Genomic DNA, 18,935 nt, shown 5'->3' on the forward strand with positions numbered 1-18,935 from the left:
CCTTGATCCCCTTGCAAGTCTACAAACCTGACTCTTAGTTGATCTCTTGTTTCCTTGGAAATGTTTTTATTCTTTGGCAATAATATTACACAGTATGGTATAAAACATATTTATCTCCATGGAGAATGTAAAGAATATGAATAGGGTGATCACCTCAAATTGTAGAAAAACAGAGACACATTGTTGAATAATGTGGTTGGACATGGAGCAACAGACAGAAATTTAAGCTCAGTAACACAATATGATTTTTTGTTTTTTTCAACTGTAACACACAAGGAGAAAATGGAATAGCAAAAGGGGTCAACATATTACAACTCTATAAAAAGGCCACAATACCCTAAGTTTTAATTTCTTTGCAAGGAAAAAAAAAGTTATAAACTTTACTTTTTATTATTTATATGGCAAGAATGAAAAAGTGAAACATTCTCTAAATAAGTGGGCTGAGGGACAGGGGCCCAGAAGAGGAACAGGTGTGAACATATGCTTTCCCTTGAGATTGTGCTGTTATGTTTTATTGTAATTTTTTGCATATATGTATTTTTATTTGTCAGTAAAAAGAGACACAAAGGCCCTTGTCTTGTCAAATCAGACCATATGAACAGTTTGAATAAAAGATAACAACAGCAACAACTCTTGAATAAAAGATAACAACAGCAACAACTCTTCAATAACTTTATAATGTACAGTTAGTTTTTCTAGACTGGTAAATACATCACTCTTTGTTCACATTAAACAAATGAACATCTGATCATAAATACAATGAACATTTCTGAAACACTGGTGAAGTAGAGTCCAAACACACATTACAGTGGAGTGTGTATCTAAAGATTCATGAAATAAGTTGTCCTGGACAGTCTTTCAAGAAAACTTGTCATCATACATACATAAGGCACATAAACCCCAATACTTTAAAGCACTTACCGGTAAAGTTAAGTGAGAGAATTGCCATTCTGGAGCATAGGTGACACAGGCTTGTGGGCTGAGCATTGGACAGGATCGTACTGCTAACCGTGTAGGCGTTCAAATAGTGCCCATAGAGATCACAATAGTACTTAAACATGCATGGATGATTTATAAAACCACTTCAGGCAGGTTTTAATGAGGGAACAATGCTACAACATGGTAGAAAGCTCCAAAAAGTAAATTTACAGTAATTATTCTTTAATAATAACTGTATCTTATTGTAAACACTGACAAATACAGAATCCCAAAACTCATTCCACAAAAGTTAGAGATATTCTGAATTGAACCTACTCATGAATAGAGATTTTCCATAGAGAAAAAATACTTGAGACAATATAAAATTCCCAGTACAATATATATATAAAGTGCAATATCTGCAATATCCAGTTTGTTCCCATATATTCTAAGTAATGGAGTTTAATCTTGTGCATTTTCAAAAGCTTTTAACCAGTTATTAGAGCACTATTTCTTATTAAGTTTTGCAAATCATTGACCTGTGCTTTGCTGCGTCCCCTCCTGTTGTGGTGAGTTTTCTAAAATGGTTGTGCAGTTTGGTCCTTGGAAAACCTCCCTGATTCTCTGTACACAGACGCGCGTTGCCTCTTCTGTCTCTTTGGAGAGCTGAGAGAGGCTAAGGAAGCCATGAGGAAGGTCCTCCACCACGCTCAAGCTCACCGGCTGCCCCATGGCTCTAAGCTTCTTAGCAAACATCACTGAGTCATCCAGCAAGGCATCCAGAGCAGAGGCCTAAAATGTGAAAGAAGCGGAAACAGTGTAAATATAAATAATAATAAAAGGTATAGTATTGCAGTATTGCAAGATATGACTATGTTTATATCAAACCACAAATTACAATAAATTCATAAACATAAACATTCACAAACATAACGCTTTGTTTAAAAGTGGAGCAGAGTAAAGTTAAAGGCATCTATATACCTTTAACTGCTCTGTATTTGTTGAATAATAAAATTAAAATAATTTCCTTATTTTTGTGTGCATGTCACATATCAGTTTTTTCTTTTCTTACATATTCCAAAGAAGACACAAAGTGGAACTCTTTTTCATTGGCAAGTTTTTCTAAATTGTCACTTTTCCAGATGACTTTGAGTAATGCATATTGAATAGATTTGTTAACTTAAGACAAGACATTTGTCAATTATTGCTCTAAAATGTATCTTCAGATCTACAGAGAAAATGTGCATCTTACCACTATGTGAACAGGTGGGAGGCCCCTCAACAGCTGCTCTGAAGCCAAAAGAGGTGATGCAAATGGGTTTTTCAGGATGGGACCAGAAGTTGGGTGAACAACAGCAAAGCACTTTGACCGAAGGGGCTCAAAGCCTTCTGGGTATTCTACAGCATCACTGCACCCTGAGCGGTTTGGAGTGGAGGCTAAAGGCGTGCTGTTGAGGAGAGGAGGGGCGGGGGGCTGGGGAGATGGTCTGTCGATGGTTCTCTTGGGGTCCAAAAATGACTGTATCCAGTTGGAGGCGCTGTGCGTGAGGTCGCTGAGGACCAGAACTGTGTCCCGGGACAAAGAGCTAAGGCTGCCCTGGCCCACTGCAGGCTGCACCGCCTCAGAACCCATTCCTGAGAGGAACAGATGTAAGAGAGAGACAACATGAAAACTACTATTCTATGCCTTATTTTCTGTTTTAAATAATAGTATGTAACTTTTGTGGAGGTGGAAAGTCAACTGCATGATTCCATGGAAATTGAAAGTTAAAACCATACTTCTAAACCTTTATCATGGAGATAGATAAGCTTCATGCCATATTGTGGAAGATTATAGCCAAAGGCACAGTTCCATAGAAACAAGCAGGCCAAATAAAAGTCAACTCTGCTTTTTCAGTGCAATAAAAGCATCTATAATGAAAAAATACATTATTCTCTTTTAGTCTATTTTTTGGCAGAAGGTTACATACTAAGCTAATATAATGAATAATAATTAATTAAATATAATGATAAAAAAATAATAATTAGGAAAAAATAAAACTCCAACAACTCTAGAAGAAACAGACAACAATGTAATCACAATGACAACTTGAATCAGCAGCAGATGAGGCAGTAAAATAACAAAATAAATTTAGTCCATTATATACAGTGACTGGCAACCCATAAACAAATACAGTATATAGTGCTTAGAATATATTTGTGGATTTTTTGGTTGATGGTGCAGTAGGCAAAGTCAATATAAATATCTTTTTAACCCGCTAACACACTTATACAAGAAACAAAAGCTACAAAAAGCTAAAAAATATTCCTAACTTATTTTTGATGCAAATGGGCTGATTTGGAAATGTATGTAATTCACCACGTATAGAACTTAAAAATGTTGGTGTTGCATTAGCAAATCGCAAAGGGTGCAATTAGTCGAGTAATGGAAAGTCCTCGGTTACAAAAACTCTGTATTTTTAGGGTAAACACAATTCGGCAATTTAGTAAGTGCTCTAAAATGTACATGATTCTTGTATTAGTTAAACAGTTCATAATTCAGACTTTTCTGGTTTAAAATGTGCCATGTGAACTGAATCCTGAAAATATAAATCACAAATCTAATCGCTATACTTAAATAATCAAACTTAAAATGAAATAGTTCTGTGTCTGACCCAACTGTCTCAAATAACATAACCTTTACATATGAAACTAGATTTGTTATTAATTACTATTATTTAATTATTCTGTTAACATCCAAAGATACAAAGCCTTTGTGAAATTACTATTACACAATCTTGTACAAAAATGCCAAGCATTATCCAATTTCATGCAAGATACATCAATATCCTGATCCTATTTTGTTGCTTTGAGTCATTGCTTTGTCTGAGAGTGAACATGTTAATGATTCTCATCTCTGCTTCCTCCCACATGGCTGGGTTTACACATAAATCCTTCTGGTTTTGTTTTCTGTTCCCTGGTGCTGGAAAATGCTCTTAAGTTAAATGAGCCATGCATCAGTGCTAACACTATGAACATACCCATACGTGCATGTGGGATTTTCATCATTTTTGGGGACATTACATTGACTTGCATTAATTTCCTACAGATTATACCAGCCTTAACCATACTCACTGCTTGACTAACCTTTCATGTGATAGGTTTTCATGTTGAGTTTCAAAGTTCAGAAAAAAGTACAAAAACACAGAAAGTGACAGTGACTTCTAAAACAAAGTACCTCTACTTATGTCTAGGAAAAGAGAATTCAATTTTGTCAACTGTACAAACGTTTTTTTAGAGGGAAGACCATTCATCCAAGAGTGTTCTTGACTTCTGGTCAGGTTACTGATGGGGTTACAGTACATAATTGTACTGATATTGCCTTATATCAGTATAGTTAAATACAGTTTCTTTTTTATTGACTATGTCTCATAGATCTATATAATAGACATATATATAAGGCAGTGTCCCAATTAACCTGACCAGTACTGAAGAAGCCATTTGGAGGAGTAGCGAAATGTCTTCACTCTAAAAACTTTTGTCCAATTCAACTATGTATCCTAGCAGAGGAAATTTACACTAAAAGAACAAATTTTTCTGACAGTCTAAACACTGATTTAACAAAATTAAGGTGTATTTGTATTAGTCTAATTATAACTAACTTGTGTAATTTAAAAAATACTGTACCTGTGTAGGCATTGAGGCACTTGGCGAGGACCCCTAGTGGCAGCAGAGGGTCGATGGAAGTAAGCAGGCGGGAGGGGGAGGCGTCAGTGGTGAGGAGGGTGGCGGGGTAGGCGGCCATGATGCCATCTGGGACCCGGACCCCACAGGAAACGGCCTTCATGCTCACAGTGATGCACAGGTTTCCCCCAGCGCTGTCTCCAGCTAGGCACACGCGCTCTGCCGTGGAGCCTGAGAGAGAGAAACTATTAATATTCAGCACTCTACAAAACTGTAGAAGCGGCTTGGATGAGCAGCAAAACGTCTTCACTCCTCCAATGTTTTGTCAATGCTTAACTTCGGCTTTTGCTATTCAACTGTATTCAACACTTAGGTTACAGCGATGAAATCTATCATGATCTCACCCCTTTGACAATATCGTACTTATGATTTTTTTTAATGCAGCTCTATGGTCAAAGACACTCCTATTGGTCATCCTCCATCATGCTCTGAACATGTGACAGAGTGAAGAGTAAACGTTTATAAGGATGTTTATCAGTGACCCACTAAAGAAATCTTATTTCTGATCATTAGAGTAGATAGAGAGTCAAGTCTGACGTTTTTGTGGTTTAATTGTGCACTATAAGGAGAAGTTAGAGTCTGCGTATTTTTGCTGTCTTTTAAACCTGATAATTGCTTTAAACTTGCAGTCCTGTCTTTAGACGTCTGCAGTTTTTGGACATTTTACGAATACGGCTGATCGACTGAGGGCAGTGGACAGTGAAATACACTGAGACCACTGTATATCCTGAATACACAGAATATAAAGGACACTGGCTGCCAATGCAAAAGTCCATTCAACTTCAACACTGCTTTCAAGGGCCAAAGGATTTAATGCTGTGTGCATCATTCCTTGGAAATAATATTGTTAGTGCGAACAAATTTAAACTTTAAGGTTACCTTTACAAACTATGGAAATCTTCGTATTGTCAAAATGAATTATCTTGATAATAAAATAAGATTGAAGTTACAAATCTCTTGATTTATGAGCATTTGGTCTTGAGTTGAGGAGCTTTGTAAAAATAAAAATCTGTTGATGGACTATCATTGAACATAAAATATATATCTGATATAATAATGATATAATACAGTCAATAATTATATAATTATAATCACCAATTCAATGTTTCACTTTCATTCATGGAGAGGATTACCATACCTACCATACCATGATGAGCCCTATTAAAAAGTTCCTCATTTAAATTAAGTTGTGTTTTGGACTTTGGTTTATGGTTTATATCAAATAAACCAAATATAGTAATCAAATACAGTAATCTAGCTTTAATCACAATCAGTCGTAAAGTGGAATGACCCTGACTTTCTTATTACAGACCTAGCAGATGACAGTTCTTCAGAGCCCAACAGTAACCATAGAAACACTCCTCCAAGGCTCTAGGAAAAGGAGCTTCAGGAGACAGAGAATAGTCTATGGACAGGACAGGAACGCCCAGCTCCTTCGACCAGTTCCTGAGATAATTCTGCAAATCAAAGATGTAAATGAGACTGTGAAAGCTTTTTTCCCAATCACAATTTTCAAATTTCTTTTATTTTAATCTTATTAAAAACATACAAATGGCTTTCAGTACATTAACTTTATGAACATAAACAAGACAGACTTTTAATGACTGCCATTTAAAAGCAAAAAAAAAACAACAAGTCAAATTTCTTGCTCGAAAGACTGAACTCTATACCACATTCCTTTATTGACAGAGGATTGGCTGCGGACCTAGTTGACTATGAGAAATTACTGAATCTCTTAAAATTTGATTAATTGCACAGCCCTACATAAAAAAACATTATAACTAACCTCGTGAGATTTGGATGTTTGAGCCACAAAGCCTCCTCCGTGGAAGTGAATGAGGAGCCAGGGAGAGAGGGGCTGTTTCTGGACCCAAGGCAGCTGGGACATGGACATGGGGCGAGTCTCAGTCCTGGAGAAAGACAGAAGCTCCTCACTGTCCTAAACAACACAGAAGTCAAAATCAATAAAAGAGTTTAGTGAACAATGAATAGGGTTGCAACTAACATATATTTTAGCTGTGGAAAATTTAGCAATCATTTTATCAATAACACTACTAGTCAAAGAGTGTATCCTATTGTAGAGTTTTTACATAAATTTCTAACCAAATAAAGGATGAAATATGCAGACTGAAGGCTTCTAGATTGGAAATATTTGTGTAATTTATGGAAATCTGACATTTTTGACATTTCGATTTAATAAGGCCTCACTTTTTGTTATAAACTGTCGTTTAACATGTGTTTTAGAGTCTGTATAGTCCAAATAACGATTACAATGATCAAACTATGAATATGATATATATGAATATAGTTAATAGTTAACTAGTCACAATTATTCCAATTAATCACTGCAGCCCTACTCCAATAGTTGTATATTTCACTACATGATATTACATGTTGTAACATGACTGAAGTAGATGAAAGGATGACTGCCACCGGACAGGATTAGTTTCCATACCTGTCCCTCCCGAATCTCGAAAGATATGAGCCTCATGAGCACCGGACCAGGCCCCCAGTGGGCAATGGGAGGGGACACGTTTGTGGAAAGACTCGGGTCAGAGGCCAGAGGCAGTTGCAGCGTCATGGGAGGCACAGAGAGGGTTAGATTCACCTGAACTGGGTTAGATGCTATCCTGTTAAAGCCCTGAGAGAGGGAGGAAGAATGGGAGTAAAGAGAGGGAGAGGGACGGGGAGAGAGGGAGGGAGGGCAGAAAGAAAAAGTGGAGGAAAGAAGGAGACAAAAAGAATGACAGGGGAGGGAGAGAGAAGGAGAGAGGGTGGGGAGAAACAGAGTAAGAGAGTAAAAGGAGTAGAGAGAGAAAGCAAGAAAACAGAAGAGAGATGAGAATGAGAGAGACAAAAAGAGGGAGAAGAGACAAGAGAGGGAGCGAAAAGAAGAGAAGCTTATTATACTGCAGAAGTAAACAAAAACTTGCACTTCTACTACTGAGAGAAGGTTAATATAATTTAGATGTTTTTACCAGCTATACATTTGTTCAAACGTTTATATTGTTTAACTATTTATTTTATTTTCTGACCTTTATTTAACCAGGATAGTCCCGCTGAGATTAAGAAATCTTTTTTGAGCACTACCCGCTGAACTGCCACATATTGTGATAAAGATTATGTGGATATGTGCAAGTTGATTAAAGTGTTCTGTCTGTTTATATTTCATAAGACATTATGAAATTCTTTAGGCTTGCATGGATAGTAATTTGGGTTGTTTTTGCTTCACCTTTAATCTTGAGGTAACAATACTAATACAATTTTGCCCCCCACTTGTATTGTAGTAAAATGAAGACCTTAACAAAGAGTTGAAATGTGTCGTTATATGGCCGTGCCTACTGTGATAAGCCCGGTCTCTGTGAGGTTCCAGAAGGATTTCCAAAACTGCAGATCCAAGTTTTGAGTGATGCGTTCAAACTCGGCCCCCCTCATTTCTGGGTCCATGACGTATTTCCCTGAGGTTAGAAGTGATAAAGCTGCTTTACCTAGAGGGTCAAAAAAAACTTAAGTATTTTCATATTAAGGGGGTTGTTAGCCATTTTATTTAAATCATAAAGAAAAGACTTACCTATTCCAGACTGCTGTTTGCCATAGGTCTCACCATAGGACACCATGCTGATGACAACTGTCTGAAGGAAAGGTCTCAGAGATGGTGAGAACTGTAGAGAAAACACACAACACAATATAATGGCTTCAGTATAAATCAATGGATGAGTTAGATGCTATGGTATTATGACACAACTTCTACAACAAATAATAATATGGATTGTAGACAGTAACATAAGTATGAGTTACAAACCAGGGGAGTGGACCCTAAGGATTTTCCAAAAAATATAATCTGAAAATATTTTTGCAGTTCCTCTAAAATGTGCTTTCAAATGTCCTGGCTAAAGTGGGGAAATACCACTTTATGCCCTTATTTGTAAGATATTTTTTCTTTTCTAAAATCACCCATGTTTTCCCACATTTAACTGAACTCGATATTCTAGCATTGCATATTTTCACAACTATTTTGATGTAACCGAAAATTTGATTTAGTAAATAAATACTAATATTCTCAATAATGCAATCCTACAAATTTGCAATCTTTTTTGTGTGTCCTGACCTGAAAGCCCAGGCAGCGGCCGTAGAAGCAGGCCTTGTGCATAGAGCTGTACTCCTGCACAAACCTGCGGCTTAGCTCGGCGTCCTGCAGTGTGCACAGCTGACCACAGGGGGTGTCATTGAGGAGTGTCTGAGCCAGGTGCAGCAGTGCCCTCAGTTGGCACAAGGCGCTTAAATATGCCTCCATCTCCGTGGCATTGTGGTCGGCTCTGAAGAAGGCACCTCTGAGGTTGGATGAGATGTAGCGAGCTTTGTGGATGATGTGGAGAAGGCAAGACAGCAAAACCTGAAAGACAAAACAGAAACAGAAGTTTATCTGTCATAAGTAACATCAAAATAAATTTAAAATAGTCTCTTTCTTAATCTGTAACATTTTGAATTACTTTTTGTACAAATTGTGATATACAAATACATTTGCATTGCCTTCTCTGTGCTATGATTTTTCTTTTTTTGCTCCCCGTGATAAGTGCTATCAAAACACAATGCATTCCACTAATGAAACTACTGTACATCACATTAGGTTTAGGAAGTTGTATTGTTTTATATCCTGCTTTTGTATATTTATGAAAATTGGCTGTGTGGAAGCATGGGTTACTTAAATTTGTGGGCTGGGCATTGTACAGGCTCGTACTAACCGTGAAGTGGGTCCGAATAGGGACTGGGAGAGATTGGGAGACTACTCAAACATGCATGAATAACACATATAAAATCTCTCTAGGGATATTTTTGATGAGGAAACACAGTTATAACATGGTAGAAAGTTTCACACGTCACTGTGATCGGTTAAATCCACTTGTACAAATAATTTCCTTGCTAGTACAATATGACAAATTTTACAAGTACACTTTCTCTATTGTAATCTCTCTATTGTAATCTTTTTGTGGAAATACCATCTTATCTTGAACGGAAACAAAATCATTCAATGATCACTGTTTGTTCTCCTAACAGACATGTGACTCCATGTTGTAATGTTTTTTTAACTTATGTAAATGACTATGGCTAACGTTTGTGCATAATCCCTTTACAAACAGCACAGCCAAACCCTCTGTATTTTCACAATATGAATGAGGGCTGGATGCCTTACATCTTATTGCAAACTTCCAAAGTAACACAATTTCTGCCCATTCTATTCTATTTTATAATTATTATGCATGAAATCCTGTAATTTAATCCTTAAAACTACGAGTTCGTAAACTATACTAAAACAACAAAGTTTCTCCTTACAAAGCAACAAAATGTCCTGCCTAAATATTGTGAAATATAACAAACTTGTAATATAGAGAGATCAGTTAAGATCTGCCATATCAATAACACAACGTAATTTTGTTACTTATTTAGAATGACCCCTTTCCAGCAGAGACAATGGGAGGGGCCTTACCTTTACAAGTGTGCGGTACCCATTGCCTGGTGTTTCCTCGTCAAAGTCGTAATGGTGGTACACGTTTGTGAAGCTGGCGACCACAGGCTCCAACGCTGCGCCATGTGCCTGGATCTGTCTGATGCAAACGGCCAGTCGTTCGCCAACCTCCCCATACGGCAAGTCCTCCGTGTCAGAAAGGGAGGCCAAAGTTTGATTACAAGTTTCATTTAAGGTGGAGAATACCAGCCTGTAGTCCATGTTTGGAGCTAAGAGAGACAGAGACAGTGGATGAGAAATATGCTGCATTCACACTAGGGCTGCACTATTTGGGAAAAATCTAATGGAGATTTTCCTGACAAATTTTTCAGAAGAACTGACCAAACGACTGAAGTATGAACTGACAAACTAATACAAAAGAATCATATCATCTGTGCAATCATTTTTGCACAGATTTAAACTATGGGATTAGCCATTTTTATGCAGAATAAAACAGGATATTTTGTTGTTAGTGGAGGAAGTGATTGCCAATTGCATCCATTCCAATCACGATTAATCTTGCAGCTGTAATTCACACTATTGGTTTAGTCCTGGTTTAGTCCTCTTCTAGTCCTGGTTTAGTCCTTCTTCAATCCAGTTTGGTCCCAGTTTAGCCCTGGTTTGGAAACAGTGTGTGTATATGTAGGGCTGTATAATATATATCGCAACTGAATTGAAATTGCAATTGCAATTTTTGATAATAAAATGTCCTCTGCAAAGTGCAAAGGTCAGTTGTTATTGACAGAGGAAGCATGTGATTTACAGAGTAAACAACATATAGATACTGTACAGCAGTCTTATCCTCCTGTTATCTGTTCGCTCAGAGGTCAAAGTGCAATTTGAGAGAAGACAGTGTTTTGACAGAAAACATTTTATTTAACCTTTATTTTACCAGGAAGTCTCTAGAGAGAAATGTCATGGAAGATATGATCAATTATGGAGGAACAGAGATTTAGCTTAGCACATACTGATGTGGAAAGGTGAACAGTAGTGGATCTGAAACAATCCGAGAAACTCTTGTGTAGAAAAATACAAATCCTTTATTGAGACATGGATCAGCCTACACACTTAAGTGTCTTCATCAGAGCTTAGGAGTAAATATCTTTTTTTTTTTTTTTTTTTTTTTACTATGTTTGGAAATGTGGCTCTTGAATTACTTTGTCAGTTCATATTTATAGAATGCTATTATTACAACAACAACAAAAATTCAAATTTCAATGCTTGTCAGAAAAATCACAATTCAGTATTTTTCTCAAATCATTCAGTCTTAGTTTAAATGCTTACTGTCCTCATGCCTTCAGCCAGGCCAAAGTCCTGTGCATCATCAGCTGTCAGAAAAGATTTATATTAAAAATGCCTAAGCTGAGTGGGCTTCAGGCAACATTCAAGTCAGGCTAACTCTTTATCACTGCAACATACTGGTTTAATTGCTTCTTTATAAATGTTTTTAATCTTTACTGTCCATATAGATGCTACAACGCACTTCACCCTGGTTTAATTAAATCTATTGGTGCATCATGACCAGCAGAAATCAGTTTCAGTGATTACGTTTCACTATTTGCAAGCATTTTTGTCAGGTATTTGTGACCAGTCTACTGTAAATTTGTTGTACCACAGATACATTTGCCGAAAAAATAGACACAGACATTAAATTAACATTATAATAAATATTGAAAAGAAAATATTTAGGGCTGCAACTAACCTTTACTGTGGTCAACTAGTCAGCAATTTTTTTAGTTAGTTGATTAGATTTGACAGTGAGAAATGCATTGTCAACATGATATAAATATATTTTCAACATAATATGAGGTTCTAGATAGTGAATATGTATGAATAAAATAACAAATTGCAAATTTCTCTTTCTATTTTTTCTGACAAACTAAGATTTGAACCTCTATTTCTCCATTGTGACTGGTCTAATTTAATCAAAGAGGCAATTGTCTATTACTACAATCCCTCTTTGTTATTTTAACATCTTTTCAAATAAGCTGCAAATAACCGCATATGTTACAGCTAGGATTGCGACGGCAGCATACACCTGCCAAATCTGTACTTAAATAAAAATGATGTGTGTCACATTTTAACATGATACTATTATGAAATTACATGAGTCTCATGATAATATCATGTCATGATGTGATACTATCATGTTAAAACGTGATAAGAAATTATTATTATGAAGTAACATATGTGAAACACAGAACTACTGCATAGTGAGTTTGTATGGCAAGATATAGGCTATGTTTCTGATGTTAGCATGACTTTTCCCATCCACAGTAGCAGTAGCCTATTAGTAGTAGGAGCCTAATCTTCTTCTTCTACTACTACTACTACTACTACTACTACTACTACTAGGCTACTACTACTATGGGTGGGAAAAGATTTGATGATGAGTTGTTCACTGAAGTGTACGCTTTTGTCAAAGAGAGCTGCTTCTTGCTGTGTGCACAGCTGTAGTCTATGGGTACGTACCTCAAACTGTGTATAAAGAGAGTGACTAAAGTGATCCATCTCATACAGCTCTGAGTTAAGTTCACTCAACAGACTTGGATGTGGAGGACCATAGGTAGCTTACAGCGCTGACATGGTCATCTTACCATTGCTGATGCCATTTACTCAGGGGCAGTAGTCCTACTCCTAGAGGCACTACTACTGCTACTAATACTAGTACTACTATTTCTTAATACTTTTGTGTCATATTTTAACATGATACTATCATGTAATTTCGTGAAACCTTCACGAAATTTCGAGATAGAATCACGTAAATTCATGATAGTATCACGTTAAAAGGTGATATTGCGGATTTTTACTGAAGTACAGATTTTATTTTATATATTTTTATTAGTTTTTGTTTTTATAGCCACTCAGCTGACAGATGACGTACACCTGACTGACACGAGGCACGTCCTGTAGACGATGTGACAGTTCAAACATCTCACGTTTCAAGAGACCTATCGCATTTTCTGTGTTTAAAGCGGTCATAAAACATTACCAAGACAAATTCGGATCTGTTTTGAGTTTATCACGATACACTGTTAAAAATAACCCCAACCAGCCCCCCCACCAAAAAACAACAAAAAAAAAAGATGTCGAAACAAGGCGTCAACTTCTGTTTAGTTACAACTTTTAGTATCGCTGCTCCAGTGGCTATTTTTTTAAGTCGTAAAATGCAAATCCCTACACGGACACGCTCGAATTTACCGTGACACGTAAGTAAGGGATGAAGCATACGAAAATGAGTATGTACATGGTTTAAAAGCCACATTTAAATGAGAAAAAGCCCGTTTTTGGAGCGGAGTTTACCTACCCTCACGCATCTTCTGGGTCGTGCTGTGTTTCTGTTGGGAGGAGGAACGCTGAGAATGCTGGGTAACGTCACGGATCGGGTAGGAGGAGACTCGCAGCGAGGCTAACAACAGGTAATAAAAGCATATTTCATATATTTATAATCAGTTTATAACACCTTACAATGTCAGTTTCATGTATCTAACGCAGAGGTGGGTAGTATTCCGTTACATTTACTTACTTGTTTAAAGAAATTGTACTTTAGCAGCATACTTTTACTCCTACCTAAATAATATTTTCATTGAAGTAACTGTACTCTTACTTGAGTAAAAGTTGTGGTTACTCTTCCCACTGTGAGTAAGTCTACAAGTGACAAAAGCTTTATGTTGACAATATAAAATGAATTGAACATTTGTGTTTTGTGTTTTAGTTTTTCTCATTTTTGTGTCTGTCTTTTGAAAATACCAGCTTAAGTGCATTATTTAATGTTTTGCCCTTCTAATGACATTAAAGTGCCTATGACAGGTTAGACTACTCATTTGACTAAAACACAGTTAAGATCATTAACACCCCATTTTGGTCATTTTAGATTAAAATTGTACTTCCTGGTTGGAAATTATGACATGAGTGTAGGGAATTCCATAACTGCCTTTTTTAGGCAAAGTCAGAAAAAGTTGTTTACCAACAGCTTATTAACATTCTCCAAATGAACAACTCCTTTAATGTTTTCCAGTCAGGTTTTAGACCCCACCACAGCACTGAGACTGCTCTTATCACGTGACAAACAACATCCGCCTGAATACGGATGCAGGAAAAGTGTCAGTCTTGATCCTGTTAGACCTGAGTGCTGCCTTTGAGACTGTCTATCATAGAGACTAGAGGACTGGGTGGGCATCTTTGGTACTGCACTAAACTGGTTCAAGTCCTATCTAGAAGACAGGGAGTACTTTGTTGAAATTGGTTTTCAGTTCAGTTAAATGAAGATAAAATATGTTAATAATGATTAATTGACATCTAAATTCAAAATAAACAACTTTGTGAATTTATATGGTAAACATATCAGTTAGTTTGCATCTTTGTTAGAAAAGGATGGAAGAAATACTCTTATTTCTAAGACTCAAAATAGTTTTTGAGCCTCACAAAAGTATAATTTATGGTGAAATGTGTAATATATCTGAAGTTAAAGTGAGAGTCTATAGTAGGATCAGCATTTGTAGAAGTATTCAAGTATTTGTCCAGTAAAACCTAAAAGTGTTTATCATAATCTTCGATTAAATAAACAAATACTGTAAAACACACTAAGAAAATGTCTTTAAACTCAGCTCTGATATCACTTACATATATCTGAGTGGTTTTCACTCTCCAAACCAACCTTGATTTTTTCTATTTCATGCTTAATTTCTCTATTAAAATTGCATTATGTTCAACTTCACTTTTGCCTCCAGCTACCTCCATTTTGGCATTTGTTTAGATTTGTATTTTTCATATTTGTCATTATGTAAACTGGTGTTTCTTGGAATCGGACAGAGAGAGGTTGAAAATTAGCCATGGATGAACTAATGACCAAAATAAAGCCAAATGATGCATATAACATCACGTGCTTTTTGGCTAATTATACATTTCTATGAAAAAAAAACCTTTATGTTTATGAAATTTTAAAGTGTAACTAACCATAATTAACATGGTTAACACATAACCATCAAGAGCATTTGAAATAGCCTACATGTTATAAAAGGGGAGTGAGGTTGGTGTTAGGGTTGTCAAAAGTATGAAAAAGATCCTAAAACTATGGTAATAGGCAAGGCAATGCAAGTTGCCTTTGTATAGCACAATTTGTACACAAAGCAATTCAGAGTACTTTACACAATAAGAAACACATTAAAATAACAATACAACAAGTCAAAACATAAATAATCATAAATAATCATCATAAAATTAACATTAAAAGAGAAGCGTGCAGAATAAAAATGTTTCAGTCATATGCACAACTAAACAGAATCATTTTGAGCCTAAATTTTAATATTGTCAAAGTAGAGGCCTGTCTCACATCTCCTAGGCACCAACAGGAGGCCGGTAAATAATCATCATAAAATTAACATTAAAAGAGAAGCGTGCAGAATAAAAACGTTTCAGTCATATGCACAACTAAACAGAATCATTTTGAACCTAAATTTAAATATTGTCAAAGTAGAGGCCTGTCTCACATCTTCTAGGCACCAACAGGAGGCTGGTCCCTGAAGTCCTCAGAGTTTGAGAGGGTTCATATGGCATTAACATGTCAGAGATGTACTTTGGTGCTAGGCCATGGAGACATTTGTACACAAGCAGAGCTGCTTTAAAGTCCATATCTCTGAGCCACAGGAGCCAGTGCAGAGACCTGAGCACAGGACGCATGTGCTCGTACTTCCTAGTTCTGCTCCAGATCCGAGCAGCAGCGTTCTGAATGTACTGCAACTGTCTTAACACTCGTTTGGAAAGGCCAGTGAGCAGGCCGTTACAATAGTCTAACCTACCTAATTTGACAGTATACTTTTGATTTTTGCAATGTTTTTTTAGATGGCAAAAAGCTGCAGATTTTATTGTAAAAGTTCAAGTCTAAGTCCATTCTTACCCCTAGATTTCTAGCCTAGGTTTTAGAGAGATAGACTGGAGGTGACTGTTGACACTTTCTCTATGTTTCTGTCAGCCAAAGACTATGATTTCAGTCTTGTCTGAGTTTAGAGGGAGAAAGTTTATTTTTATCACACACTAATCTGTTGAATGCAGTGGCAGAGTGAATCCACTGGCCCATATTCACCTGCTGCCAGTAAGACATGGAGTGTCATCTGCGCAGTTGTGGTAAGACACAATATTGCTGCGTATTAAGTGGCCCATTGACCTCCCATTGACTTCCATTAATTTTAGCAGTAATAAACATGGCCCATGCCTGTGGCATGGGTGCTTGGATAAGGATCGATGGCAGGAGTGTGTTTGGAGGACATGAGCGCCTCGTGCTACCTTTTGTCAACATTCAGTCAATGGGTGATGATATGTTAGCAACAACAAATATGCATATTCTATGCCATAGGCAAAATAGTCTGCAATTGCTGAAGCAATAAAACACCTAAAAACACATTTTGTATGTATCTAAAATATAATAAATACATGTTTTCTTTTTCAGTACCACTTCCTTCTTTAAAATTTATTATCCACCCTTTCCAGCAAATATTAAAAGTGCCCTTGATCTTACTGGCACCCATCATGCAGGTGCGAGTCCTTAACACTCTCTTTGTAACATGAACCCATAAATACTGGGATAATTAACCACAAAGTGACTGTTTGTAGTAGTGCTTATAGATCGTTTGCACTTTCAAGTGTCTGCACAATCTGTACCTTGCAATAGGGGTGGGCAATGTACCAAACAATGTATATCACAATTTTCTTGGGCTAGATCACAATTTTGATGTTATCACAATTCATGTAAAATTAGTAGATTTATAATGGCTTTATTTGGACATCTGTTTTTTCACATTTCATTGGGATTGGTTAAATTCACCTGTTGCTTGCTGAGGCAAAACAATATTAGGTGTGGGTAAGAAAAAGTGTCTTTGTTTGAGCATAGACCTACATTAAATTTGATTAGATTAGATTTGTATCACCATATTGTCCAACCCTACCTTGCAATAATTTATCTATGTACCTTGTCTGGCTATGATCATTTGGCAATAATTATTTGAAACACAATATGACTTAGTCATTGAGCCAAAATCCCCTCAATCATTCACCCGTACTGTACTGAATGTACTGAAACTTAAATAAAAGAATGAGGAAGATTTCTCTTTATTGTCTTTGTTATTTCCTTGTCATCCTGACTGCACTTTTTTATCAGTTTCCTCTATCTGTAACTGATGGTCTCTGTTTGTCATTGCCCAAAATAATTCAAGATCTTCGAAATCTGTTACTCAAAGCTAAAATGCATGTTTTATATACTGAAGGAACTGTATGTCAGATTTTTAAATTCTATAAACGTGACCTAACTGTGTACTCAGACGAGGTAGACATGTCCCAACCAAATATTGCTCTTACTGGTAACATTTGTAATGCTGATTCATTCTTAGTTACAAAAACTTGTTAATGAACATTTTTGAACAAGATGCCTCACATAAGTCATTTGGGTTGCCAGTTTCAATGCTGAAATCCAGTTTAAACCTAAAGGACTCTCTCTGATTTGAATCCTCACTGCCTAAACCCAGCACTTTCAGCCAATCATTAATCAGTCCTAGTGCAGCCTCTGTTGCTGCAGTATGCTATCCATATGCTGAGAATGAAAAAAACTTGTATGTGTCTTTTATATGCAGGTTAAGGTGACAATCCAGGTTCAACTGTGATTGTAATAACTTTGTAAGTGCAAGAGCACAGGCTACATAATATTCCTTGAAAGTACCACGATAAGCCTTGAAGCTGTGGTACAGAAGAAGAGGCCTATCATAATATTTTTTATATATATATATCTATTGATTCACTCCTATACTTACTATGTCTTAGTTGAAAATAGATTTTTTTCATACGTATCAGAGTATAAACTTCCCCCATTTGTCATTGGCAATGGTTGTGTTTCTCATTTGTTTATAGATCTGAATGCATGGCTCTTGACCATAACTTCTTTATTTACACAAAAATGTCCTTGTCTTCTCGGAGCGAGTCAGAGCTGGCCTCTTGTTGACACCTCACCCTGTGTTTGTGGCTTCTACCAAAGGCTCCCAATGAGAAACATCTTTCAATTTACACTCAACCCAACAACCTTTACCTTTAGTTGAGCAAGATTAACTCCATCATTAGCCATTATTATTTTAGGATGATCTTGGTTAGAGTCTTGTATAGATATGTGCATTTCCTCATTCGTCTTCACAGCTACACACATCTTTACACACATCTCTACATCACAATCTGCTGCACAAACCTGTCACATCCTCTGTCCATCCAAGCCTTTGTCAGAGTTCAATAATGAGAGCATGTTTTCAGCTTTATTCTATATGCATAAAGACAAAGGCTTACATAAACTGTTTATATTGCAGTCCTACTTATCAATCTGATCTGACCAACAGACCTGAATAATAAAAACAATTATATTATTGTATGCATACAATGACTATTGGAAGAGAGAAAAAAAAATAGTATTTCAAACATAAGAAGATAATTATACAATGACTCCAGGTGTTCTGCTGATCAACAACAAATAACATATAACAAATATTTTATAGGACTATATGAAGTATTTTGTTATTACAGATTGCTTAAAAATATGCATTCTTTAAAAATAAAAAAGTGCCAGACATTCACTTTAACCTGCCTAATGCCAGATTGATTTGTGTAGCACTGACACATTTATTTATCTATTTAAGGTCTCCCGATGAAAGTTTGCTTGTTTGGGCACTTCACCGTTGGTATCCGCCCAAACCACAAAGCTGATCTGTGATTGGTCCAGTCTCCGAACCACTGGTGGCTCCAAGCAATTGGTAGCAAAGAC

The 18,935-nt window shown here is 36.5% G+C and overlaps 2 protein-coding genes across 2 annotated transcripts in view; both read right to left on the reverse strand.

Annotated features, from left to right (window-relative positions):
* Positions 1-18,935, reverse strand: part of usf2 (upstream transcription factor 2, c-fos interacting) — a 142,645-nt gene that overhangs the window by 32,051 nt on the left and 91,659 nt on the right. The gene's annotated exons all lie outside the window — the stretch shown is intronic.
* On the reverse strand, positions 13-13,483 carry lipea (lipase, hormone-sensitive a). Its single transcript, XM_033975025.2, has 11 exons — positions 13,452-13,483; positions 10,127-10,374; positions 8,750-9,034; positions 8,213-8,303; positions 7,984-8,129; positions 7,097-7,282; positions 6,428-6,580; positions 5,954-6,098; positions 4,585-4,812; positions 2,171-2,553; positions 13-1,710 (listed from the first exon to the last, which is right to left on the reverse strand). The coding sequence occupies exons 1-11, from the start codon at positions 13,459-13,461 to the stop codon at positions 1,450-1,452; spliced, it is 2,136 nt and encodes a 711-aa protein (XP_033830916.1). The 5' UTR covers positions 13,462-13,483; the 3' UTR covers positions 13-1,449.

Source organism: Periophthalmus magnuspinnatus, chromosome 11, assembly GCF_009829125.3.
Source record: "Periophthalmus magnuspinnatus isolate fPerMag1 chromosome 11, fPerMag1.2.pri, whole genome shotgun sequence".
NCBI lineage: Eukaryota > Metazoa > Chordata > Actinopteri > Gobiiformes > Gobiidae > Periophthalmus > Periophthalmus magnuspinnatus.